The sequence below is a fragment of the Syzygium oleosum genome, unplaced genomic scaffold (assembly GCF_021117445.2).
Source record: "Syzygium oleosum isolate NSW1041296 unplaced genomic scaffold, Sole_v2.1 Sole_v2.15, whole genome shotgun sequence".
Lineage (NCBI taxonomy): Eukaryota > Viridiplantae > Streptophyta > Magnoliopsida > Myrtales > Myrtaceae > Syzygium > Syzygium oleosum.
In genome coordinates this window covers 3,938,425-3,962,752 of record NW_026607499.1, presented here as the reverse complement: position 1 = coordinate 3,962,752, position 24,328 = coordinate 3,938,425, and the positions used below count along the sequence as shown (strand labels likewise).

At 42.5% G+C, this 24,328-nt stretch overlaps 4 protein-coding genes and 1 long non-coding RNA gene across 9 annotated transcripts; 4 read left to right on the top strand and 1 right to left on the bottom strand.

The window, feature by feature from the left end:
- Positions 1 to 3,891: 3,891 nt before the first annotated feature.
- LOC130140090 (uncharacterized) lies at positions 3,892 to 4,680 on the bottom strand. Its single transcript, XR_008818086.1, has 2 exons — positions 4,257 to 4,680; positions 3,892 to 4,114 (listed from the first exon to the last, which is right to left on the bottom strand). It is a non-coding gene; the product is annotated as an uncharacterized LOC130140090 (long non-coding RNA).
- A 517-nt stretch (positions 4,681 to 5,197) lies between these two features.
- LOC130140070 (uncharacterized) lies at positions 5,198 to 7,102 on the top strand. The gene is made up of 3 exons (XM_056318435.1): positions 5,198 to 5,341; positions 5,635 to 5,724; positions 6,719 to 7,102. Exons 1-3 carry the CDS (start codon positions 5,198 to 5,200, stop codon positions 7,100 to 7,102), a joined length of 618 nt encoding a protein of 205 aa, XP_056174410.1.
- Positions 7,103 to 7,862: 760 nt separating this feature from the next.
- LOC115689216 (calcineurin B-like protein 1) lies at positions 7,863 to 12,049 on the top strand. 4 transcript variants are annotated; one of them, XM_030615209.2, is made up of 9 exons: positions 7,863 to 7,993; positions 8,725 to 8,851; positions 9,540 to 9,622; positions 9,845 to 9,904; positions 10,171 to 10,279; positions 10,396 to 10,448; positions 11,122 to 11,202; positions 11,572 to 11,684; positions 11,772 to 12,049. In XM_030615209.2, exons 2-9 carry the CDS (start codon positions 8,773 to 8,775, stop codon positions 11,833 to 11,835), a joined length of 642 nt encoding a protein of 213 aa, XP_030471069.1. In that variant the 5' UTR covers positions 7,863 to 7,993; positions 8,725 to 8,772; the 3' UTR covers positions 11,836 to 12,049. The 4 variants fall into 4 exon arrangements, with proteins under 4 accessions (XP_030471069.1, XP_030471067.1, XP_030471068.1 ...); XM_030615207.2 differs by having other exon boundaries at positions 7,872 to 7,993; positions 8,691 to 8,851; XM_030615208.2 differs by having other exon boundaries at positions 7,874 to 7,993; positions 8,720 to 8,851.
- Positions 12,050 to 12,830: 781 nt separating this feature from the next.
- Positions 12,831 to 16,380, top strand: LOC115689277 (pentatricopeptide repeat-containing protein At4g17616). The gene is made up of 2 exons (XM_056318392.1): positions 12,831 to 13,317; positions 13,749 to 16,380. Exon 2 carries the CDS (start codon positions 14,102 to 14,104, stop codon positions 16,166 to 16,168), a length of 2,067 nt encoding a protein of 688 aa, XP_056174367.1. The 5' UTR covers positions 12,831 to 13,317; positions 13,749 to 14,101; the 3' UTR covers positions 16,169 to 16,380.
- Positions 16,381 to 18,268: 1,888 nt separating this feature from the next.
- Positions 18,269 to 23,947, top strand: LOC115689246 (NAD-capped RNA hydrolase DXO1). Of its 2 annotated transcripts, XM_030615246.2 has the most exons (14): positions 18,269 to 18,683; positions 19,051 to 19,298; positions 19,724 to 19,789; positions 19,895 to 19,973; positions 20,136 to 20,215; positions 20,308 to 20,331; positions 20,674 to 20,798; positions 21,576 to 21,792; positions 21,913 to 21,966; positions 22,262 to 22,308; positions 22,581 to 22,665; positions 23,080 to 23,143; positions 23,297 to 23,442; positions 23,549 to 23,947. In XM_030615246.2, the coding sequence occupies exons 1-13, from the start codon at positions 18,284 to 18,286 to the stop codon at positions 23,398 to 23,400; spliced, it is 1,593 nt and encodes a 530-aa protein (XP_030471106.1). In that variant the 5' UTR covers positions 18,269 to 18,283; the 3' UTR covers positions 23,401 to 23,442; positions 23,549 to 23,947. The 2 variants fall into 2 exon arrangements, with proteins under 2 accessions (XP_030471106.1, XP_056174403.1); XM_056318428.1 differs by having other exon boundaries at positions 23,297 to 23,947.
- Positions 23,948 to 24,328: the final 381 nt, after the last annotated feature.

Here is a 24,328-nt window from a genome sequence, read left to right as displayed (position 1 = left end):
CTAGATCTATATCGACAATGACTAGGTATCTACATAAGCATTTAGCAAAAAAAAAAAAGGTATCTACATAAGCATTTTCTTAGCCAATTTTGGCCAGGACGACTACATTATTTTGGACAATTAGGACTAAATTGGCCGTGTATAAAAGGTTTAGGATTTTTGGACAGTTATTCACAACCTAATGATTAAACCTAATTTGGTAATGCAAGCTCGACCATTATAGTATAAATTTTATACATATATATCGATATGTATTATTTTTTTTACATATATATATATATAGGCTATCTGGATTTAGCCATGCCTGGGCAGAGGCGTGCGACTTTTTTTTTATCCAATATGTTGATTATTTTTTTATTTTATGATAAAGATAGTCTATCAATAGACGTATGTTATATCTATGAAATATTTCACTAATCGCATAGACCAAGTAAGACATGGGCGGCCAACCTAAGCTCGGGTCAGCGCCCCAAACAAGGAGTTGTTTACACTTGATGATAGGGGTGTCAATGGGTCTGTCGCGACCGAACTCCCGAGCCCTTTTTAAACAACATGCAAAAAAAGGGGGGGCTCGCCTGGTACGTGCTAAGTCTAGATTCGGGACTTAACTCGGGCTCTCCCAAGCCCATATCATATCGCGACTTAGGGTTTAAGTTTTTAACATGCAAGTGGTTTATATCAAGGAGTCGCCACTAATCGATTTGGGGTGGGTCGATTAGAAACCCAAATAGGGTGATGGGAGAATCACCCTATTCCTACGAACCAGAGATTAAATGAGTTCGGGGACTTGGTTACACTAGTTGGATAACTAATGCCCTTTCGGTACCATTTTACCCTGTTCATTTCTGAAAACATTTGTCAGGCAATTTGGATTGATTTTAGGACCTTTCTCCTAACATGTGAGGTGATCAAGCGAGTGCATAATCAGAAACGATCAGCAGTCAGGAACACAACAATTCATGCAGCCTAAGGTTCTAACCTTAACTAAGTCGATGACATTCAAAACACAACTCATGCGATTGTATTAAAAACATGCATAATAATACAGCGATAATAAAAATAACATGCAAAATATTACCGCGCAATCTCAGGCTTGTCTAATTTAAACAAGACAAAAATATGCACAATAATACTACAATAAATTAAACATTTAGAATATATCACACAATAATATTTAAAAAAAGATTTTTTTTTTTTTTTAAATTTTGAAATTTTTTTTTTCGAAATATATATAGTACAGGAGAAAAAAAAACAAAAAAACAAAAAAAAATTTAAAATTTTTTTAATTAAAATTTTTTTAAAAAAATAAAATAAAAATATTAATATAATATTAAACCGAGTCGGGTTGCGGATCCGGGCCGGGTCGAAACAGACCCGGGTCAACGGATCCGACCCGGGCGTTGACCCGGGTCGGATCGGTCAATCCGGATCGGGCCGGAACCGACCCGGGTCAACAGATCCGACCCGGGCGTTGACCCGGGTCGAATCTGTTGATTCGGGTCGAATCTGACCCGAATATACAGACTCGCGGGGAGGGGGCGCCGGAGAGGCCAAAATTGGCCGTCCGCCGGCTGACCCAGGCCAGCGCCGCCCCCAAATCGGCTTCTAGGAACACCGCCAAGCCTCGCCGTCCACCTGGGTCGCCGTTTGACCACCGCTCGCCGGCCGGCGACCGAATTAAAAACCGGCCTCTTTGAGGCATTTTGTCGAACACCGGGCGTGCGCGACCAAAAACAGGAGATTCCGACCTGTTTCGAGGCCCCGCCGTCCTCGGGAAACCTGTTCTTACCTTTAACGATGATGCACGGACGGCGGGGGACGGCGGTATGGGCCGGGACTCACGCGAAACGGCCGGCGCGGATCCCGGCCAAACCGGGAGCAAAAACAGGGGAGAACATAGCAGTTCGGGCCGGGGGACGACTCACCGGTCGACGGCGCGTCTGGGAGGCTTCCGACTGGTCGGGGGACGATGGCGACGCTGCTGGTTCTCGCTCGTACTCCGGCGTGATCTCGGTACGCTCTAAACTCACTCTTTCTCTCTCTTTTCTCACTTTGTCTTTCAAAAACGGCCGACCGGGGCTGCTTCCGGGAGTTGCCGATCGGCTTGCTGGTGACGACGAGGCCGGCTGGGACCTGCAAGACCCTCCGAGGCTCCTCTCTCTTCTCGGTTTCTCTCTCTGTTCTTTCTCTTCTCTCTATCTCTGTTTTTTTTTTTTCTGAAAAATGGCCGACCGGGGCTCCCTCTCTCTCTCTCGTTTTTATAGGCCAACGACCGCGTCCCCCGGCTTCGTTACGTCTGCAATGACGACGGCCTGCACCGGCCTACCTGCCCCGCGACTTTCGCGGCCATGGCAGGCCGGTGCAGAGCAGAGCAGAGGGGGGCCGGTGCAGAGAGGGTGCAGAGAACCGAGAGGGGAGGAGGGGATAAGGGAGAGGGGAAATGGGGAGGACGGGACTGGCCATTAATGCCAGTCCCGTCGGCGTGCTCACCTGAGCCTCCTCTGACCGGATGACGACGATGAGGAGCGCCGCCGCCGTGCGTCACGCTTCGGTCGCGCACAGGGGAGAACAGGGGAGGAGAGAGCGACCGGCGCAGGGGGAAGGAAGGAAGGAAGAAGGGCTGGGCCGGGCCAGGCCCAGCTGCGGAGGGGGGAAAAAGAAGAAAAGAAAAGGAAAGCGGGCCCGGGAAGGAAGGAAGGAAGGAAGAAGGGCTGGGCCGGGCCAGGCCCAGCTGCGGAGGGGGGAAAAGAAGAAAAGAAAAGGAAAGCAGGCCGGGCTCGCGCGAAGGGAAAAAAAGAAAAGAAAAAGGGGCCGGGCCCGGGGGGAAAAAGAAAAAAAAGAAATGGGACGGGTCGGCCCAGATCCGACCCGGCCCGACTCGATTTTTTTTTTTTAATCTTCTCTAATAGACCCTATTAATGCAAAATGTGCCTAATTTCTATGTGCAATATATTTAAATTGAAATATTTTTGTTTTAGGAATTAAACAAAATTAACTCCTAAATTTTGTGCAATTAATTTTGGGCAAATTAAAAATAGGTATCAACAGGGTCGGGTCGGATAGGATCGGGTTTTCATTATACCCGACCCGACCCGAAACAAGATCCGAACATGATATAGCCACACAATCAGGTCGGTTCGGGTCATGTTCGGGTCGGGTTGGGTTCGTGTTTTAGAAAGAGGGAACACCAAATTAGATATATAGACCAAAGCTCTCAAGAATGCTCTATTGGCAATAGCTTTCGTTATGCATAGATATATAGACCAAGACACACGGGAACACGACTCAATCGCCAAATTAGTAGAAGCTAAGTAAGTCGAACAATTTATGCTATTTCACGGATATTTGAACATTATTCGAAGAAAAGGAGTTCCAAGTTGGCACGATGCTGCCCCCTCACCACAATAAATTCAAAGAACGGTGAACAGAGAGCAAAGAAGTACACTGAGCCATCTCTTCACAAGTTCGTCTTCCAATATTCACTCAAAAGCCCAATACCGGCAGCATTGGAGTAGCTCCACTCTAAAGGAATTGCCAGAAGGCATTGCGCCGTTGTTTTTCCCTATGACCTCTTCGTTATGCACAGGAAATCAAACCAGTGACCAAGATTCTAGACATGCAACTCACATTAACTATCATATCATGAATCACTTGAGGCAGAACTGGCCTCTGCAGATTTATTTTCCCTTTATTTCTCCCTTTTCTTCTTGTTTCTCAATGCATTCTTGCTCAACGTTCTGTTATAAAAAACCAACCAGCATTGTGAATTAGGGGTTGTATTAATCACGTAAAGGACAATGTAACAATGAACGAAACGTGTAAGCATCCATATGGGTTCCTCATTCTGTTGAACAGAGATCAGTCAAAACATGGTCATCCCACAAACAGATGTTGCCTTAAAATCACACCACAAGGTGGTGCTAGCTTAAGTCCCACTAGCAAAGCGAAGATCAGCTGCTAGAACAACAAGAAGTACACAAAAAATTGAACTGAGAAAACTCTCGATACAATCACACACCTTTTAATTTCATTCATCACGCAACAAAGAGGGAAAAGAGAAAAGCAAATGCCAGCAAGGTAAGAACAGGACTTTCAACAAAGGATGGCACTTCCACTTCCAGTTGAGAAGCCAAACCAAACTCGAGAATTCAACCCACACCAAAGACAGTAAAAGCAATGAAAATAGGGCACGACCCAAGTCGCAGAGAGCCGGAATCACCCACGAATACAAATGCGGGAGACTAGAGCAACCCAACTCACCCGGACCGAAGACCGAACGCCGGTCGAGCACCTGAACCCAGATGAGGGGAGCCGAAGCCGAGACCAACCCAGAACCGCAAACGATCCGATACAGGGGAGGAGAAGCCGGAGGCGGAGATTTTAACGCAAAATCTCAAGGCACACGTTCGATTCGACTGACCTCTCTCTTCTTCCTTCGCTCCCTTCCTCGCAGATTTACCTTCGTTGAACAGAGAACTTCTGGTCACGAACCCATGAGAATATTTCTGGAACACTACAGAACCCTACTTCGCCGACTTGGTGATGCCAGCCGCAATCAGGGTGGCGCCGGCGGCGAAGACGCCGATCGTCGCCGCCAGTTGCCTTTGCGTCGCACTACTCGGTTGCAGATCCGGAGCTCTGGAAGAAGATGATAGATCGCGTCGCACTATCACGATAAACAAGGTTTGGGGCAGCTTGGAGCAAGAAGAACAAATGGCTCTTGTTTGTTTTGGGTGGCCTTGTTTCGGACGGGTTCGGGTAGATCCAAAACAAGCTTAAGCCTTGTTTATACTGTTACCCAAATAAGTTAAGGCCAACCCGACCCAATGAGAAAATTTCTTGTTCGGGTCGGGTCGGTTCGGGTCGGGTCATGTTTGAGCGGGTATTTTTGACACCCCTAGTTGATGATGAGCGGGATCTAACTTATGTTGAGTCCATAATTCAAGTACAAAAATCATATCTTCAACAACTAAGCCAAATCCATGGAATTTAAAAGACGCTTGTTCAAACTATAGCCCATTTTCTGTTCGAGACTCACGAGCAATCTAGCCGGTGGTCACCTATAGCTATTTATAATTTTCAAGCTTCATTAGTATTACATAAAAAAAAAAACAAAAAATAATCGCAAATAGCTTTTTACCCCTCTGATAAATAAAAATGTCTCTTTTTGTTGCAGCTCGTTTTGTTGAAAGATGACATGGTAGCAAATGTTAAATATGGAGGTTTTGGGAGTACATCCGTCTTCAATCTTACCGTTGCTCCTGACCAGCGCAATACACATTATATGGTGATTGAATCCGGTCCTCCGGGCCATGTCAGTGCTATCGCAGCCGGTTGGACGGTAAGTGAAATTGCAGTTGTAAATAGATTGTTTCTTTTTTCCTTTATATGAAATTGATGAACAGTTTAACAGGCCGAAGTTTTATTACCAGGTTTGTCCCCTATTATACGGCGATACTCTCACAAGATTATTCAATTATTCACGTACTGGACGGTTAGTTTTACAATAATTAATTTAGTTCTTTACTTAACACTTGAATTCTAAGTAGGGCTATTGTTGACTAGAGAGCATCATTCTTATTGGGTAATGGTCGTAATGGATGCTACAATGTATTATGTCCGGGCCTTGTCCAGGTAGATAGTCAAGTAACTTCTACTTATCGGGTGTCCCCGACTTCCGTTTATGGCGGAGAGATATACGAGATCCCAATCCAAATTCAACAGGTAATTTTGATTCGCGATTTTTTTTCTCGAGAAAAATATTTTCCTCGATCAGTATTTTGGCCCCGTTTGGTTCAGCTTTGGGAAGGGGCTTTCGGCCTCGAAAGTCGAAAGCCAGCATTTGGAATGCCGTTGGAATGCCGAAAGCCCAAAGCTAGTCCGGACCAGCTTTGGCCTTTCGGCATTCCACAAATGCTGAAGCCTATTTTTCCCTTCCCAAATTGCCCTCACTCAAATTTCAATTTTCCGATTTTGCCCTGTTACTGTTCATCTTCTTCACCGTGAGGGTGGCCGGCGAGGGCGGATCTGGCCGGCGACGGGCCGGCGAGGTCGCCTGACCCAGGCGACGGCCGCCTGGGGTCGGACGACCGCCCAGCGCCGTCGCTTGGGTCGGCGGTGGGCCTACCGGAGTTGCCCGGGCGACCACCGACCCAGGCGACGGCGCCTGGGCGGTTGCCTGACCCCAGGCGGCCGTCGCCTAGGTCAGGCGACCTCGCCGGCCCCTCACCGGCCCTTCGCCGGCCAGATCCGCCCTTGCCGGCCCTTCGCCGGCCACCCTCGTCGGCCACCCTCACGGTGAAGAAGATGAACAGTAATAGAGGTGAAACCGGAATATTAAGAATAAAAATTGCCAAAGCCCTTTGCAAAAAAAAATTTACCAAACACTACTTAGGCCAAAGCAGCTTCACAAAATTTTTTTTACCAAACATCACTCGCATTTCCCCAAGTGGCTTTCACCTAAAGGTATTTGCATTCCCCCAAGTTGCATTTGAAAAGCCGAACCAAACGGGCCATTTATATGATAGTTTTAATTTGCAAAAACGATTAAATTATTTCACATTTAATCAATAATTCTAAATGCATGTGTCACGACCCAGAGAAATTCCTAAGGTCGTATGGGAAAGGAAATGCTAGATCGATCGACCCGTGACACGCGCATGTCAATAAATTGCAAAGGTTGACTGGACTTTGGTAACAAGCTTTGCTTTCTGACCAGGACCGAACTTTTGGAAATTGGCGGTTGCGTGTGTCCGAACCACCGATCAGTGTGGGTTACTGGCCCGAGGAATTGTTCTTGAATTTACGACACGGCTTGCTACATGTAGCTTGGGGAGGGGATGGCTTCGCCTGGAGAAATGGATTTTGTCCTCCGATGGGAAGCGGCCACAAGCCCGACGGTGATCACGACTTTGTGCGCGCGACGTACTTCCGACGGCTCAATTGGGGTCGAGTGGACGGGGCCGTCTTACCTCCTTCGAAGAACACGAAAGAGGTGGTGGATAAATCTAATGTCTATGCTCTGAGGAATTATCGATATAATAAGGGGACTTGGGGCTACACGTTTAGTTTTGGAGGTCCGGCAGACTATTGTAGGGGATAAAGAGAATTTGACATTGAGAAATACCAATGGGCCCCTTCTAATTGGGCTCTACAACATTAATCCTATAGGGTTATTACAATTTTCTAAACCATACCAATTTCATAATCGTTGGATTAACGGCAGACTTGATCACGAGTCCAAGCAGAAAGTAGGGAGATTGTCTAATCAATCATAACCTATTGTACGGATGCTAATTCGGTCATGAACTTCTCAATTTTGCCAATTTAGTCTTAAATCTTTACGCAATATTCCAATACAGTCATTCCAGTCAATTTTCACATAGGATAGCCGACAAGCAATTACCCAACCGTCGCGTCAGCAATTTTCAGCAAAAATTAAGCAGAGGGACTACATTAAAATTTTAAATAAAGATTTATGACTAAATTAATAAAATGAAAAAAAGTTTAAAATTGAATTAATATTTACAGCTCAGAAAGTATCTCGCAATGAAAAGCACATAACCACTATTCACACCCCGTTAAAATTAATGTTATGGAATATGGTCACCAAATCTTTGTCATAACTCCGGAAATAAGAATATCCGACCCACATTATTCTTCTTACCATAAATAAACGACACGTGTCGTTCACACAGGTCAACTGGCCAAAGAAGAAACACACTGGTCAAAAGCCGAATCGCCCACGCCAGTTCTCGACCGTCCGATCGAGTTGCTCCCGCCACGGGCCGTCGATGCTCTCCCCTTCACTGGAGCTTCCGTTCGTTTCCCTCCGTCCTCTCCCTCTCTCGCCAGTCACCAATCAAAGGCAACAGACAAAACAGAGGCGCCCGACCAGCTTCAACTTCTCTCTCTACAATTCTCTCTCTCTCTCTCTAAAATCGTCTTGCGGTTTCGTTCGCGACGGGGCATTATCCAGCCGGCGATTCTGTCGGTACGTGCGGTTTCGATTTTCCGCGTTAACGTTGCTCTGTTCTAGGATTCGATTCCTGGTTTAATTTACGATGTTCTTGTTCTCTCCTTCGCTGGATTGCTTTTGTTTTCCTGCTTTCGGTTTTCTTGGATGAGGCGCTTGTTTTTGTTCATGTTCTTCATGTTCGAGTTGAAATGTGGAGTCTGTTTCGATCGACGGCGAAAGGATGAGCGACGTTTATGAAACTTTGGCGCTTGAATTTCTTGTCTTGTCAATGTTTGGGTGGATGACGCAAGGGAGTGTTTTTGAAGCTTAATCGTGACAACGTGCCTGAGTCCTGAATTGGATCATAAGGCTGTCTGGTAAAAGAAGTGATTTTTAGTGATAATCGCCGAGCGATAGCCAGCGGGTCTGTTGATTGAGCCTTCATAATCATTCGATAGGATCAGCAGCAGCAGCAGCAGATAGTTTCGTCCTTTTTTTTCTTAAGAATGTAGTCTTAAGAGGCTCAGGCAAAGATTTCAAATGAAACTTATAGCTTGGCGAATCTAAAAGTTTGAATTTTGGCTTGTGATATAACTGTTTTTTTGTTATACGTCATTGTTTTTCTAGTTACGTTCTTTTTTTCCTTTTTTTCTCCGTAATACTTTAGAATGATAAACACTCGGTTATTATTGTTTCACATGGTGATCTTTCGATTTGGTTTGCGCTTTTCAAGGTTGAGATGGTTTTGATAATATGTTGTAGTGAAGCTCATCGAGTGGCTAGTAGTCCGCTGCTTCCTCTCTCTTCTTCGGTAAATGGGCTGTTTACCGTCGTCCCACAGAAAAGAGTTCCCTGGATACGAGGACCCCATGGCCCTCGCTTCCCAAACAGCTTGTAAGTCCTCACATCAGTGGCAAATCTTTCATGTTGCAAAGCGATAACCTTTACCATTTGTATGCTAGTAGTTAGCAGATCAAGGCAATTCAGCTTTGTCTGGATAGATTCTGTTTGAAATTCTGATTCAGTTACCTGTGGGACAACTTTCTAGGCTTTGGTAAGAATAGTTTTTGCATGACATGAAGGCCGCCCGAAGATTTTCTTCTTTATTTTTAAGCTTGAGATGTGGCTAGGGTGAAAACCTTGAAGCTATTGCAGTAATGTCCAATACCAGCTCACATCTATTGTTAAATCAATGGGTCTTCATAAGCTGTTGTTCAATTTGAAATTTGATAATTGGTAATTGATTTAGGTTGGCCCTGCTTAAATATTGAAGATGATACATCAGGTGAAGAGAAGAAGTGCATTGTTTAGTGCAATGGGACACTTCCTAACATTGTAAATACTTTTTATTAACTGTGTCAATAGGCCACGTTATAGAAAAGTTGAATTCCTCAAGTTACAGGAAATGGACAATATGCAACTCTGAGATGCCAATTTTGTTGATTAGAAAAGTGGAAAATAAAATTCTGTCTTACATTTCATGATGAGTCCTAGTGCCACTCAGTGCAACCTCTCTTTCTCTTCTCATGCACTAATCTCCACAGTTGATTTAATCCACTCATGTTATTCTGTGATTGGCCAGTTAGTGTCAGCGAAGTTGAAGCACTGTTTGAGCTGTACAAGAGTATCAGCAGCTCTGTGATTGATGATGGGCTAATAAATAAGGTAACGGGCATGTATTCTTCTGCAAGGTGCTGTTATGCATACGTTATTTTCTGTAGTGTGTTTCAGTCTCATAATTCTGGCCCAATCCACATTCTTTTCTATTCTTGCGTGTGTTCTTGGAAGATTCTTCATTTCTTTAAGGATGTAATTCTAATATGTTTACTTTCTTGTTTTTGACTTTTGATATTATAGAGAATTTGAATTCTTCTGTTATTTATGCAGGAAGAGTTTCAATTGGCTTTATTCAAGAACAGAAAGAAGGAGAATCTCTTTGCTAACAGGGTAATTAATGTTTGTCCATTTTGGTTTCATGTAGTTATAGCACCCATTTATTTTCAAATCAAGAGACCTTATGATGATAGTTGCATGCCATGTGGTGCTACAATAACTTTTCTTAGAAGCTCCCTTCGTTGAGGCTCATAACTTCTATGTAGTTAGCACATCTTCCACTGTCCGCTGACATCTCAATTGATTTTGTTGCTCACTTCATGTTTTGCGTTTCAATAAAAATAAGATGTATTCTTAGATTGAAGTTTTCTGAATTGCAGATTTTTGATCTTTTTGACGTTAAACACATTGGCTCCATTGACTTTGGTGACTTTGTTAGATCTCTCAATGTTTTCCATCCTAATGTCCCTCAAGAAGACAAGATTAATTGTAAGTCATTGGCTGCAGGAAGTACCTTCAAAATTTACAGTTGCAGACACCCGCTAAGCATTCAGGATTTTGTAATTCGTACTTTTGTATGATTATATGGGTGTGTATCATTGCAGTTTCATTTAAGCTTTATGATTTGGATAGCACGGGATTCATTGAGCGGCATGAGGTAAGCTGATTAATTGATTAATCATCAACTTTTTTTTTTTTTGCTTAAGTGAGAATAATCTGATACTTCCTTTCTATCCTTTGGTTTCTTCTTAGGTTTGCCTGTGGAATTTTGTTCACCTTAATTGCATTCTGTCTTTAATTGCTTTTCTTTCATTGGTTTCTTAGTTCATCAAACTAGGCACGTAACTTGGCTTCCTAGGAGCTCGCATAACTCAGCGATTGTGACATATATAGCAATAGAGTGCTATTAAGAGATTTGTCCTCCAAGTCTCCCGAGCAAATTTCTTTTAACCGGTTGGTTGTGGAGGGGAGAACTTGGGTAAAGATATGCTTGTTAGTTTCTCCACATTTGGCATCTATGAGAGAGCTGTTGTAAAGTCCGTCATTAATGAGCCTTCATTGGTTGATGGTGGAGATGGGACTTGGGCAAATATACGCTTCACTCTTTTCCATGTCCCTCCCCCTCATCTAGCCTCAAGGGGAAAAGCTCAAATGCGATGCACATGATAGCATCTGTCCAGAGTTCTTAAAGCACAGTAAAATTGCAGCTTTACAGACATTTATTGAAAATTCTTTTCTTGTCTGGATATGCTGATTGGAATTTGATGGTATTCTCGTAAGTGTTTGGGTATCCTAGTTTACTGATAGAGGCATCCATCTGATGTCGGCAGGTCAAGCAAATGTTGATAGCTCTTCTATGTGAATCAGAAATGAGATTAGCTGACGAAACGATTGAGATAATCCTTGACAAGGTGAGCAGTTGTTGCTGAGATAATCAAAAGAGAAAGCTATTTGTGATTGTTTAAGAAGTTGTTGAAGATTATTGTTGTTGGCAGGGTTAGGTAATCCCGTGTTAACTTTTTTGTTTCTTTGCCCCAACTGTTCCTGAACTTATTCTTCTTCACTTTAATTGGATCCATCTTAATGGACATGGAACGAGATATTATTATCTTGATATACTCATTAGGCCCTCTTTTAAGCCTCTCATCTCTCATTGGATCCAATTCCTTTAGGTTAAGTGCCAGAGCTGGCTATATAGCACAGGTTCTAGTAGGATTAAGTCGACATAATTGTTTTCACATGCTGATTCGATGATTGTGGTACACTTCCGTTTGTGGCAGACTTTTCTCGAAGCTGATGTAAACGAGGATGGGAAGATAGATAAGTGCGAATGGCGAAACTTTGTTTCTAGAAATCCATCCTTGCTCAAGATTATGACCCTCCCTTATTTAAGGTCAGCCAAAATATGGTTATATCCAGGTTGTGACTATAATGTAGTCAGACTTGAAACTCATTCTTTGGAGTACATTCTTTCTTGCAGGGATATAACAACGACGTTTCCTAGTTTTGTGTTCCATTCTGCGGTTGAGGAGATTGCCACCTAAGGAGGTTGTATATGAGAATCGCGACAATTAAGTTCCTATTTCACCACTAAATTTGTTGAGAGAATGTGAGATACTTCATTTTGAGGCCAAAGTATCTGCATTACTTCGAGGATGGAACTTTGCCTACTGTAGAGATGATTGTGCAATAGGGTGAAGTTTTGTCAAATCTTTTTTAGCTTTTGATAGTGCTAAATCCTGGTTGAGGATTGCTCCATCTGCAATACTTATTGAGAAGAAGTTGCTTGCGACATTCATGGTTTGGGGTAGGTTTAGTTGGATTTGGAGATTAATCAAACCTATTGAATTGGAAAGAAAAAAAAATAAAATTCAACTCGATCTCGATTCATGCAATAAGACGACCTTCTCCCTGTATCTACTAAGATCTTAGCTGATAATTCTTTTGCTCGTTTCTGGTTCTTGAAAGAACTGGTAACGGTAGCCAAATTTTTCATGCGTTTCTACCACTAAATCTTCCAGTCAAGTCGTTCGTCTGTGCAATACTCCTGCCTAAGCCCGCCCACTCTCCTTTCGGGCTAAGTAGGCCGCGTGGCCCTGATGACTTACAAGAGTGTAATTCAGTTCACATGGAGTTAACCTGTCTAAACATTTTAGCTCTACTCAACTCTATTCAATTTAATCATGCAAAGCTCGATGTTCAGCTTGGGGAGCAGCCAACTAACTCCACTCAATTCGATCGTAAAATGTTAATTTAAGCTAGAGATAGAGTACTTATGAATGCTTATTTTTGAAATTAAAACGAGTTGACCCGTTTTAATATTTTAGTTCGGCTCGACTCGACTCAATTTAATTATGCAAAACTTGTTGTTCAACTCAGGAAGTAGTCAACCAACTCCACTCAATTCGACCGAAAATGTTAATTTAAGCTAGAGACAGAATATTTATAAATGCTTACTTATGAAATTAGACCGAGTTGATATGTTTTAACATTTTAGCTCGGCTTAACTCAATTCAATTTAATTATGCAAAACTCGTGGTTCAGCTGGGAAAGCGGTCAACCAGCTCTACTCAATTCGACCGTAAATGTTAGTTTGATCGAGAGAAAGAACCCTGTAATGAAATTAGACCGTTTGATAATGTGTTAGTGACCTACTTTGAGTCGAATTTTTCCAACTCCCCGAGTAGCGTCGAGCAGCTCAGCTTTAACTCGTCCGGACGTGCTCATCAATGGAGGAAGCTTGAAGCTGTATACATTTGATTGAGTAACGCGTCCATGCGTGGACAAATTGGATCCATTTCTCGGCCTGACCACAGCCACTTTCTGAGGCTGCCCACAATTCCCATGGAAACCCCATGTCCACAGGCATGCTTCAGAAACACCCTTAGCACCCTCATCGTTCTTTTTTCCATTTACTGCTTCTCGATCTTCAATTCATGTGGGTTGAATGAGATCATCCAAAAGGGGTGCTGAGAAAAGTATGGTGGTGTAGCTCCTGCACTAGTCTAGCTCTCTCAATTTTGAGGGTGAGAGCATGCACATGCGTTGTTCGACATAATGCCCAAGCAGTATTTTAACTTCATAGTGATCAATTGCACACTTCTCGCACATGCTTCGAACTTCTTGACGTTCCCAAGACCATGCTGTATAACAATCGAGATGTGTTCATCGTCTTAATTGGGGAAGCGCTATGTCTTCTAGAAACTTCAATTGCCACTGTACTGCTGTTATTTATTCGTAAGCACGATTATACTGTCCACGTTCTTGCTCGTATTTACGCATTACAGAAGATAAGATTTTTAGGAGATGATTAACGGTGATATACAGGGGTATGGTGCTCAGTTTTATGTTCTTTGTTCCTTTTCTTTCGCAATATCCTCTTGTTAGATTCCATTTCAAAGCTTCTTTAATGAGTACTTGCATTACTAAAGCTTGTCTTTTCCCTTGTAATATACAGGTTTTTGTAGGGTCAAGTTGTTCAATTGCTGGGATCAAAAGATGCTTCTCGGTGAGCTTGAAGCTTTTCGGTTTGCATAGATCGGCTTTGAAATGCAAAGACAGGTCATTTACTCATCAAAGGCCTTGATGCTTGATTGAATTCCTCAAATCGGTGCAACCGGGTGTCGGCTTATCGAAAGCCTGACCATTAACCCAGTAACCCTGGTTGTCAAGCAGAGTTGATGAAGGGGGTGTCTCACTTGAGGTTAGTAATGCAGTCATCTATGATAGCCAATAATGCGAGATGAAGATATTCTGCTGAAACTATTTCTAGGCTTGTGCAAGTGTTGGGTTATACTGACTTGTATATGAATGGCTTTAACGACACGAGGAGAGATTATTGTGCATCATTGCACTGGAAAGAGCCATCTCTTGAGATTATTTTTTCCTTACTTCAATCAGAAGAGAGCTTTGTCACGGAGGCAAAATAGAGAGTTCATACTCTGCAAAAACACTAAAATAGCACCAAATTCAACTCGAGCACTTTTGCTGGAGAAACTTGGAGTTGCACTTAAAGATCACCAAATAGAAGAAGCCTGGGATATATTTAAGGATTATAGAAAGTCATATGATATTTCCGATTGTTCTCTCATCAATAGATTACTCACTGGACTTTCGTACTCATCCGACCCACAATGGCTACGCAGAGCTTGTGATTTAGTTTTCAAGCACTGGAAGAGAAAATCACACCTTTTTCATGTCGAAGTTCTAGCTAAGTTGGCTCTCTCAGTAGCGAGAGTTAAAATGCCCGTTCCTGCCTCAATGATCCTCAGATTGCTGCTGGAGAAGAAGTATCTACCACCCTTTGACATATTGAATTTAGTACTACTGCATATGGTTAAGACAGAGATTGGGACATATCTTGCATCCAATCTACTGTTTCAGATGTCTGATTCTTACCAGCACATAACTATATGTGGTAGCAATCTTCGAAACAAGATGAAGTCTGACACAATTATCTTTAATTTAGTGCTTGATGCTTGTGTGAGGTTTGGATCGGCATTAAAAGGACAAGACATAATCGAGTTTATGGCACAGTCAGGAGTAGTTGCAGATGCACACTCGATTAATATCATTGCACAGATTTATGAGATGAATGGGCAGAGGGATGAGATTAAGAACTATAAGGGTTATGTTGATCGCATTCCAGTTGCACTTGTTCCTCATTATCAGTCTTTCTATAATAGTCTGTTGAGCTTGCACTTCAAGTTTACTGATATCAGTGCTGCTGCTGAACTTGTCTTGGATTTGGATAGATATCGCGAGGCTCTTCCTCTGAACAATGAACAGAGGCCTCACCTTGTCTCAGTTGGATCTTCCAATCTCAAGAGTGGACTGAAGATGAGAATTCTGCCCGAGCAACTGGATATTGATCGTCCCTTTGAAGCGGAAAGGAAAGAAGATCTTGTTGCAGTTAGGAATGGAAAATTCAACCTCACCAACAAAGCTCTTGCCAAGTTCATATATGGATACAGAAGAATTGGGAGGATCGGTGAGCTTTCGAAGCTTTTGTTAAGTATCCAGGAGCAGAATGCGTCATTGGGCAGATATCATCTGTTTCTGTGTGTGATCAATGCGTGCATAGGCGTAGGGTGGCCAGAGACTGCTCACGATCTCTTGGATGACTTTGAATTTGCTGGGGCTGCTATTGACTCTTCTGCGCATATCGCACTTCTGGAAGCGTACTATGAACGAGGCATGCTTAAGGAGGCAAATGGACTGGTAAAACAGATGAAGAAGAGTGGTGTGCTCAGTAGTTATTTTGATAAGACGACCATCTTCACTTCTGTTCTGGAGAAAGCAGCCACAAGTGAACCCAGTTCTAATGTGTCATTTGCTGTTGAATATTCTGATCTGACCAAGATGCTGGTCCAAACTATGGAAGAGGAGGAAAAGTCCACTCCGTGTGTGCTTTACGAGCTGAATACCTCGATTTACTTTTTCTGCAAGGCCAAAATGATGGAGGATGCTTTGAAAACCTATAGAAGAATGCAAGAAATGGAAATCCAGCCCAACGAGCAAACCTTTGCAATTTTGGTACGTGGGTATTCATCTTGGCAAATGTACCGCGATATAACCATCTTGTGGGGGGACATGAAAAGGAGTATGACGCAGGATAATTTTGTAATAAGCAGGGATCTTTGTGAATCCCTGGTGCTGAGCTTTATTCGAGGCGGTTACTTTGAGAGAGTAATGGAGGTAATTAGCTTTATGATGGATCATAAACTGTTTGCTGATAAGGGGATGTACAGATACGAGTTCCTAAAGCTCCATAAGAATCTTTACCGGAATTTAAGTGCATCGGAGGCTAGAACAGAAGCTCAGAGAAAGAGGCTTGAGCATGTTCGTGAGTTCAGAAAATGGGCTAGGATCGACTAGTTTCCACTTTCCGACGAACAAAAGATGAGCTTCATACTTAGTGATGCGCTAGTTGTCGTAAGTCAAAACAAAACATCAAACTTGTGTACCCTATAGTTTCCTGGAGATTGGAGTCATTGATTTCTTCACGCCCAGTAAACAGAGTAATCTTCTGTTTGTTTTTTCTGTCATCTTCAAGTTAATGCCAGTGGAAACTTATTAGTCCTTTCTAACATCATTCCCATTATCTGAACTGTAAATTGTCAACTTTGTAAAGCACTTTTTTTCTCATTTAGTGAGGTACATATGCTGTCTCACAAGGTAAACAGATACCATAATTCATGTTTAGAAATTTGCTGTGGCCGAACGCTTTGATCAGAAATGGTCAGTACTAATCTCTAATGCTTGAATCATCACATTCTTCCGATCCTCTTACCTTTTCATTTTTCTTCACGTCTAATTTTCACTGACAGTTGAAGTATGAACTTGAAAGCAAAGACAAGATGACGTATGGAAAGGCAAGTCTAACTATAGACATTTGGAATCACGTACTTTGGTTGGATTGAAGAATAGTTATTTAGATTCTGAGTGATACAATCACAGCTAAGTAACTCTTCTGTCACACATGGCTGTTTTGTGAGTTCATTCATTCCTCTCGTATGATGTGGTGAGTGTTTGTATCCGGTGTTTGGAGCAACGCAAAATTCGAACATGTACGGATATGACATGGATAAAAATATCCCACCTAAGAATAGGATACGCCCGAAAATCTGCATTGCACCGTGGACCCCCCTCTCCCTCACCACCACGAATGCTTTCTTCTTTGCCCCCGCCACCCTCATCGCCTATGCCCTCCCTTTCACCAGCATGCTCGTGAGAAGAAAAGTGTGTGACCTGGTCGCGGTTGCCCGGCTCGTGACGTACTCAGAGAGGCACAAGGGCCTCTACAAGAAGGCCTTCGAGCTCTACCAGCTCTGCAGCACTTGTGCCGTCGTCGTCGTCTTCTCCCTTGCCGGAAAGCCTTGCATCTGAGCTAGTGGATAGACTAGGTCGACACAAAGTATGATTCTTGCACGACAGAGGCGGACATCGATCATGAAGTATGGAGAAAAATTTATCAGTCAAGGTACGTGCTGGTGGTGATTTTGGAGTTGATGTTGGTTGAGATTTTGAAGTTTTAAGTGATGGCAAGATGGATTCGATTTTTTGAAAGCTTTAATGCTTGTTGCCATGCACTTTTGGCGCTCTTCTAATTTTGCGTTTATTGTGGTCACATGACCTGAGAGAACGATGATTTGATTCGGGTGTTATGTCTTGACATTTACTATATAATATAGAGGATATTAGAACTTTTATTTCATCCTTATTTTATCCGACCTTTCCTATCCAGTAAAAATATTTAGACGGCCAAACGCAGCCTTTGGATTTGCCTTTGCTGCAACTAATTGGAATTTAATAAAAGTTACTAAGTTCATGAGCTAAATCAAAAATAATTTTATGGTTTCATTCATTTTCTTATACAATTGGAAAAGTTACTAACCTTAAGATACATTGAGACAGTTAGCAATTCATCTGTGTGCTTTTTTATTATTGGACTGTGATTAGGAGTGTACATGAGAATCGGACCAACCCAAGAACCGAAACATATAGGACCGGATCAAATCGATCAATTCTAGGCAATTTTCCAGTTAGAGGTGCAGAACCAAACCGCTTGAACCTTTTTTTTTTTTATAATTTTCCTTTTCTTCTAAAGAGTAAAGAAAAGAAATTTGTCAAAATCCTAAACCGGACGGGTCCAACTCGAAAATCGGACTGGGACCAACTGGTCCGGTCCAATTCGCACTTCTAGGGTGGAATTGGCCCAACCCGGGAACCGATGACTCCCAACTGTAAAGACTCGTGAAATAATCAACTTAATTGGACCGGTGACCGGTCTGGAGAAATCCGAACCGGGAACCGTCTCCACCGAACCGAGTTAAAAATGGCAAATAGACCGAGACGAGGCTCGTTTCATCCGAGTCACGGAACGAGTCGCCTCAGTCATTCGACTCACTCTCCAATCCCCGTTCAGAAATGGAATATATAAACCGTCTGCTCACGATCGTCGCCTAAGCTCCGTCGCTAAAACCTCGCCCCATGGATTTCTCCGAGCAGGACGTGGACGTCTTCGGAGAAGACTACGACGGCGGCGGCGGCGGCGGCGGCGGCGACGGCGGCGGCGGCGGCGAGCGTCGGAGCGCGAACCGCCAATCGTCTTCCGGATCGTCGTCGCGGTCGTCCTCATCGTCCTCTTCCTCTTCGGCGGCGTCGTCCTCGTCGTCGTCCGGATCTTCGTCCGACGGGGCGGATAGCAGCAGCGACGGCGGAAGCCCTCGCAGTGGCGGGAGAGGAGACGACAACGGAGAGGATTTGGAGAATGTTAGTGGCGTGACGAACAGTCACCGCAGTGAGTTCGAAGAGAAGGAGACCGATCTGTTCGGGTCCGATAACGAGGAGTACTGTAAAACTCCGGCTACTAGTCGTTTTCCGATTCCCGGTACAATTCTCTTATTCGCGATTCTTCAGCTTCCGTCTACCTGTTGCCGGATATTTTGGTTTTTGATAGTGTATGATTGGAGCCCTGAGTGCACGCGTTTTCCTGTACTTTGTTGATTCGAGGGAAAGTTGCAGTTCAGTTTCACCACAGTTTGGAATAGTATTCAATAGGATCGCCTAACATAGGCTTCGCATGCGGGTGAAACTTGACAATTTTCACTTTTTTTTGAACAAATAGTCATTGTATTTGAACAAATAGGACTTTTGTGGCTGTAAGTTCGCAGAATCTCTAAAAAGTAATATTGGTACTTTGTGTCTATTTCGTTATTTTGCATCCTTGTGCCTGATCAGTGTATCTCTCTTGGCAGTACTGCCCCCTATGCGCACCAATAACAGTCAGGGCAGAGGGACCTTTGGTCGTGGTCGGTGGCAGGCTGGGCATTCGAATGGTAGAGGAGCAGGTATCCTTCCCCGGCCTGGACCTTATCCGCCAAGGCAAAACTATGGTTACGGACCGAAGTTTGCCAATGGTCATCGCGACGAGCGTTTTGTTTCTGAACTTAAGCTTTCCAAGAGCGAAGAAACATTATCGAGGAGATGCATTGCATTTCAGGAGGTATTTGATAGCTTTTGATTAGATTTTGGCTGCATCAGTTTTAGCCATGTGATTGTCACTTCATTTGTCACATGCATAAATCAGAGCATGCGCGACAAATCGATCACCATTACTATTGGTATTTTTATTATTTAGATGGTATTTGTGCGGATTTCACGACTGAGAACACCATGCCTTTTATATGGCAATGTGGAATGACCAGAAGAACGAATATGGGAACAGAATCATTGTGGTTGTTTTCTTGCTGATTTTTAGTTTCATTGTTTTTTGAGATGACATTAATAGTGGTCTTTTCGGAATTTTCACGAACTTCTATTAGCCATCGATTCCCTCTCTAATGAGATGCTGTGGGTAAATTATATTATCGGATTCGGAAGACCTAGAATGGTATGAAATATAATTATGTGCGCTGATTTGTTTAACAGCCATGTGAACTTGCTTGCTATAGCCGTGTAGAAGGTGGACATGTCTACTTTGATGATCGCAACTTGGTGAGCTCTCCGGTGCTCCTTTCTTTGGTTCATTTCCTGCTTTAAGTCAACAAGTTTTTCCAATTCGCGCCGTACCTCACCTGAGGCTATATTTTCTGATTGTAGAGGCTCTTTAAACGTTTAATAACAGAAGACGTGGGAGCTGATCTCAATGAAGGTTTTGACACTTTTATTGAGAAAAAAGGTGTGCTTGCTGTTTGTATGAGATATGACATGTTGCAAAGCCTAATTCTTGATTAGAGTGGAATTATAAATTTTAAAAATGGGCATAGGATGCTCACACGTGCCTCTCTCTCTCTCTCTCTCTCTCTCTCTCTCTCTCTCTCTCTCTCTCTCTCTCTGACAGAATTGGGTTCCGAGGGTTTTGGTGACCTTCTTGCTTGCGTAAGGGACAAAAATATCCCGCTGCAGAACATCCATTTTGTGGTATGAAATATGCTGCATATGACTTCCATCTACCTGGATTTTGCTTAAGTTCTAGGTTTAATTTCTTCCCCTTGGGATTTCTGTGACTGCAGACATTCCGGAACAACCTCAATAAGGTAATGTATTATCCTCTTTATGAATTTATAGCTGTGTAAATTTTTTATTAATTTATAAGAAACATTGTGGTGCCAGCCCATTTACCAAATTGAATACTGGAAAGGCTTAATAAGACTTATACTCATCTTTCAGATTTTACTGCTAAACAAAACAAAAAGAGTGTCGAGCCATTTCTTTGTCTTGCCATGTAATTATTTTTTTTCCTTCATCAAGTACTATTATTAAATGCTCTAATATGGAATGCACGTTAACTCTATCTTGTGGAACTGAAAGTATATGACATTCAATTCGAAGCCTTCACATCGGTGTCTTATGCAATGTATGCTATTTTTGTTTTGCAGATATTGGCTACAGCTTATATTAGGAATGAGCCCTGGGAGATGGGGGTGCATAAAAGGAATGGGGTTGTCTACCTTGATGTTCACAAACTTCCAGAAAGGCCTCAAAGTGACTTAGATCGCAGAAGGTACTACTATACGTAAACTCGAGGATGTACATGATTATCGCTTGACCTATTTTCGCAGATATTGATATGAAAATTCTCTTTTGCACTTCCCTGATTTCTTTTTCTACTTCTGTAAACTAGGTTCCTCACGTTGAAATGTATGCTAGATTAGATTGTGAGTGGCATTGATCTTATTGGTAGTTTTCTCTGCATGAGAACAAGAAGATGAATGTATTGTGAGTTTCTGCTGAAAGCTGCATGTCAGATGGATATGACCAATCTTAATAGTTGAAACTTGCGAAATGTCTTTGGGAACCTTTTTTTTGCTTCTTTGTTTTTTTTTTTTTGGAAGAGAAACTACGGGGTGGGGATGTTCAAGTTTAGTGACTACTCAGGGGACAACTTTTGAATCAATGGGATCATTTTCAGTCTTCACTTAAATGAATATATATTCAGTACTCAACTATGTTACATGTTTTATAGTCATTTCATATTAAATAGGCAAACCAACATAGGTGTGGAATTAGATTGCAATCTCTATGAGGCCTTCTGAAGTAGCTGCTTTGTGGAAGTGTCACTCCTTGATTTTGTACCTGCCGTACTTCTTGTGGGCATTTAACTTATGGAGAACCATTTTGGCAGGTACTAGTCTTCCGTAACCATTATGGTTTTAACATGACACTTAAATCAAGGATAGGTGCTTTTCTTTTGTAGGATAATTCTTTGTTAGTTGATGTCAAGAGCATCGAATAGACTTTGAAATTGGATCTCACTGCACTCGTTCGCTTATGTATGTAGATGTTACTGGGGATATTGCTTTGAGAACCTTGCAACTGAAGACCCCCAAAGAGCTGTGGGAGAAGGGATACATCATGTCGACGCCAATGTTGAATACTGTTCTGTGATAAAAACTAAATTAGGGGCTCATCGGATATTGATGGGGGCTGAAATGGATTGTTGTGATTCAGCTGATGATGGAAGGAGATTTTATATCGAGCTAAAGACCAGCCGTGAGGTAATGAGATTGTTCATCGCTTGTGTCTTTTCTGCTACATTTTTTCTATTTTTTCTATCGTCAAACAATTAGTGGCCTTCTCTTTATTTTCTCCTCTTGAAATATTTACCTACTCTGCAGTTAGAATATCACACTGAAGAAAGATATGAGCGAGAGAAGCTCCTCAAGTTCTGGGTAAGCTTTTCAATGTCATGATTAGCTTCCCATTTTCAATGTCGTGATTAGATTTATGTTCTACTTCCTTTATGCGTTTTTCTGTGGCTGTTGAAATGTAATGGTGAAAATCCCTTTTAGATATTCCTCTATTTGTAATTTGATGATTGTATAGACATAATTTAAGTGGACCTTTAAGCCTCCTAATTTGGGATTGATAGTCTTTCTGTGTGGATTACCTTGCTATTTCATGTATCTTGTGCGTACCACTTAATTTCTGCCAGTCTGCTGACAAAGCACTAATCTGTTGTTGCAGATTCAAACCTTCCTGGCTGGTGTTCCTTGTATAGTTGTTGGATTCAGGTAGATCTCATCTTTTGTCTTCTTATAGGTGACATTTTATCTCCGCAGCTGTACTCAAACACTGAGTATTACATGGTGGTTAGTTCAGAATAGGTCTGAAGACCCTAGTTTCCTCTTTAGCTCTCCTAAAGAACATCCAATGTTGTGAACTTCTTCACTCCTCTGTTGTGTTGCCTTATTGTATTACAGTTTCTGCATCATATGTAGGTCTATCTTACTACATTGACCATTTTAGCCCTGAAAACAATTGATGGGTGGTGCTGTCATTGTAGGGATGATGCCGGCCGGCTTGTCCGGACAGAGAGATTAAGAACCAAAGACATAACTCAGAGAGTAAAAATGAAGAACTATTGGCAGGTAAGTCATGCTTGTGGCAATTCTTTTTCGGATGGCGCTGACGGTTTTGCTTGTTCTCTTCCAATTGATGCACAATTACATCCTTGCATGGCATGAACTATCCGATTCATGTGAACCGTGCTCTGTATGAATATCATGCTTCCTTTTCTCTAAGATCAAGTTGGTGTTATGTGTTATTGCTGGATCAAAATTGAGGGTATTATATCCGTAATGCAATAACTTGAGCAAGAGAAGCAGTTCAATTTCGTTTTCTTGTGCAATGAGAATTGGTTTTACTGTTTGATTTCCATGAGCACAAGTAACCTCATGAGGTAGGAGAAATACAAGTTGCACTTCACCTGTCCAAAATGATATCTTTGGGAGCATTCTTTTTTGCTTCCCTCTGCTTGAATTGAAAATGAAGTTGGTTGGCAGGGAGGAGTGTGCCTGGCATTTGCTGATGAAGTCCTCTGCTGGCTGTATGGAACAGTCAAAGAAAGTGAGATTCCGATATCTATATCTTATTACCTTATGTCTCGTCTTTGTAAGATGATCGCTAGTTTTGCAGTGGCTCCTCATTTGTGAGATTGTCATTTTAACACTTAGATCTATAGTGATGTGAACTTCTCATGATGTGGTTGTGCATTTTCAGATGAAGACTACATACTGCAGTTTGCTCCACCGTTTAATCGTTTGGAGCTTCTGCAAGCTAACTCTTGCCCCGATGCGATTACTAACCATGTCGAGCAATTGTGACATTTTCGGAGATTTACCCCAAAGATCAACGGAAGCAAGAGGGTATGTTTCTATGACTTTAACACCTTTTCCCCATTTTTTTTCTGTGTTGCCTCAAGTACAATATGAACCGAAGCCAACTCTCTATCCGTAATACTGAATTTGGCAGTGCCCATTTTTCATCTCCCCAGAAGCTTTCTGACCTTGTAAATTCGGCAAAGTGGTTAACTGAAGATATTGGTTTGCTAACTCAAGCATCGTCAGAAGTTTTGCTCAGGCCATCTTAAATGCAACCATAAGCCGGGATCACGATTCGCGGACGTGTTATAGAAGTTTGCTTAGAACTTCTAGCACGAGAAACGTCTTCCGTTTCCCGGCTCTGTCTGTGCATCTAATTAATCAAATTTTGTTGAATCTGCTGCTATAATTACCTGCAATCGGCAACTAGAAATCCGGCGGTCATTCATGACTTCATCCCTAAGATGATGGCATATGCTCGCGGTTGGCAGTTTGTCTAACGGAATGTTCAGACAGTGCTCATAAAGCTGGTTTTTTTATTCTACCGTCAGATGGGTATGTATTTCGTATTAAGAGGCCTGTTGTCAAGTTGGGGGGCTACTAGCTTAGCTAGTGACAGACGATTTAGACGAATCAGAATCCACCGTGTTATGCTGTCATCTCGGCAGTGCTCCCATAAAAATGGTTGGTGGCATTGACAATTCCCAAGTCCTTCTCAGGTCGGATTCATTCCGGCGAGGTTGGCATATTCTGCCTACGTCCTCTGGTCTTACCCCGGAGGGTTCTTGTTCTTTCTAATCATATCTCAAAAACGGCCTTTGATTTCTTTTGTTTTTATTCTTGTTTTTCCGTATTCGTGGAAAGGGGCAGATCTTGGTTTTATGGTTGGGGGTGGTGGGCATTTCAAATGGGGTTCTCTTCGACGCCACCG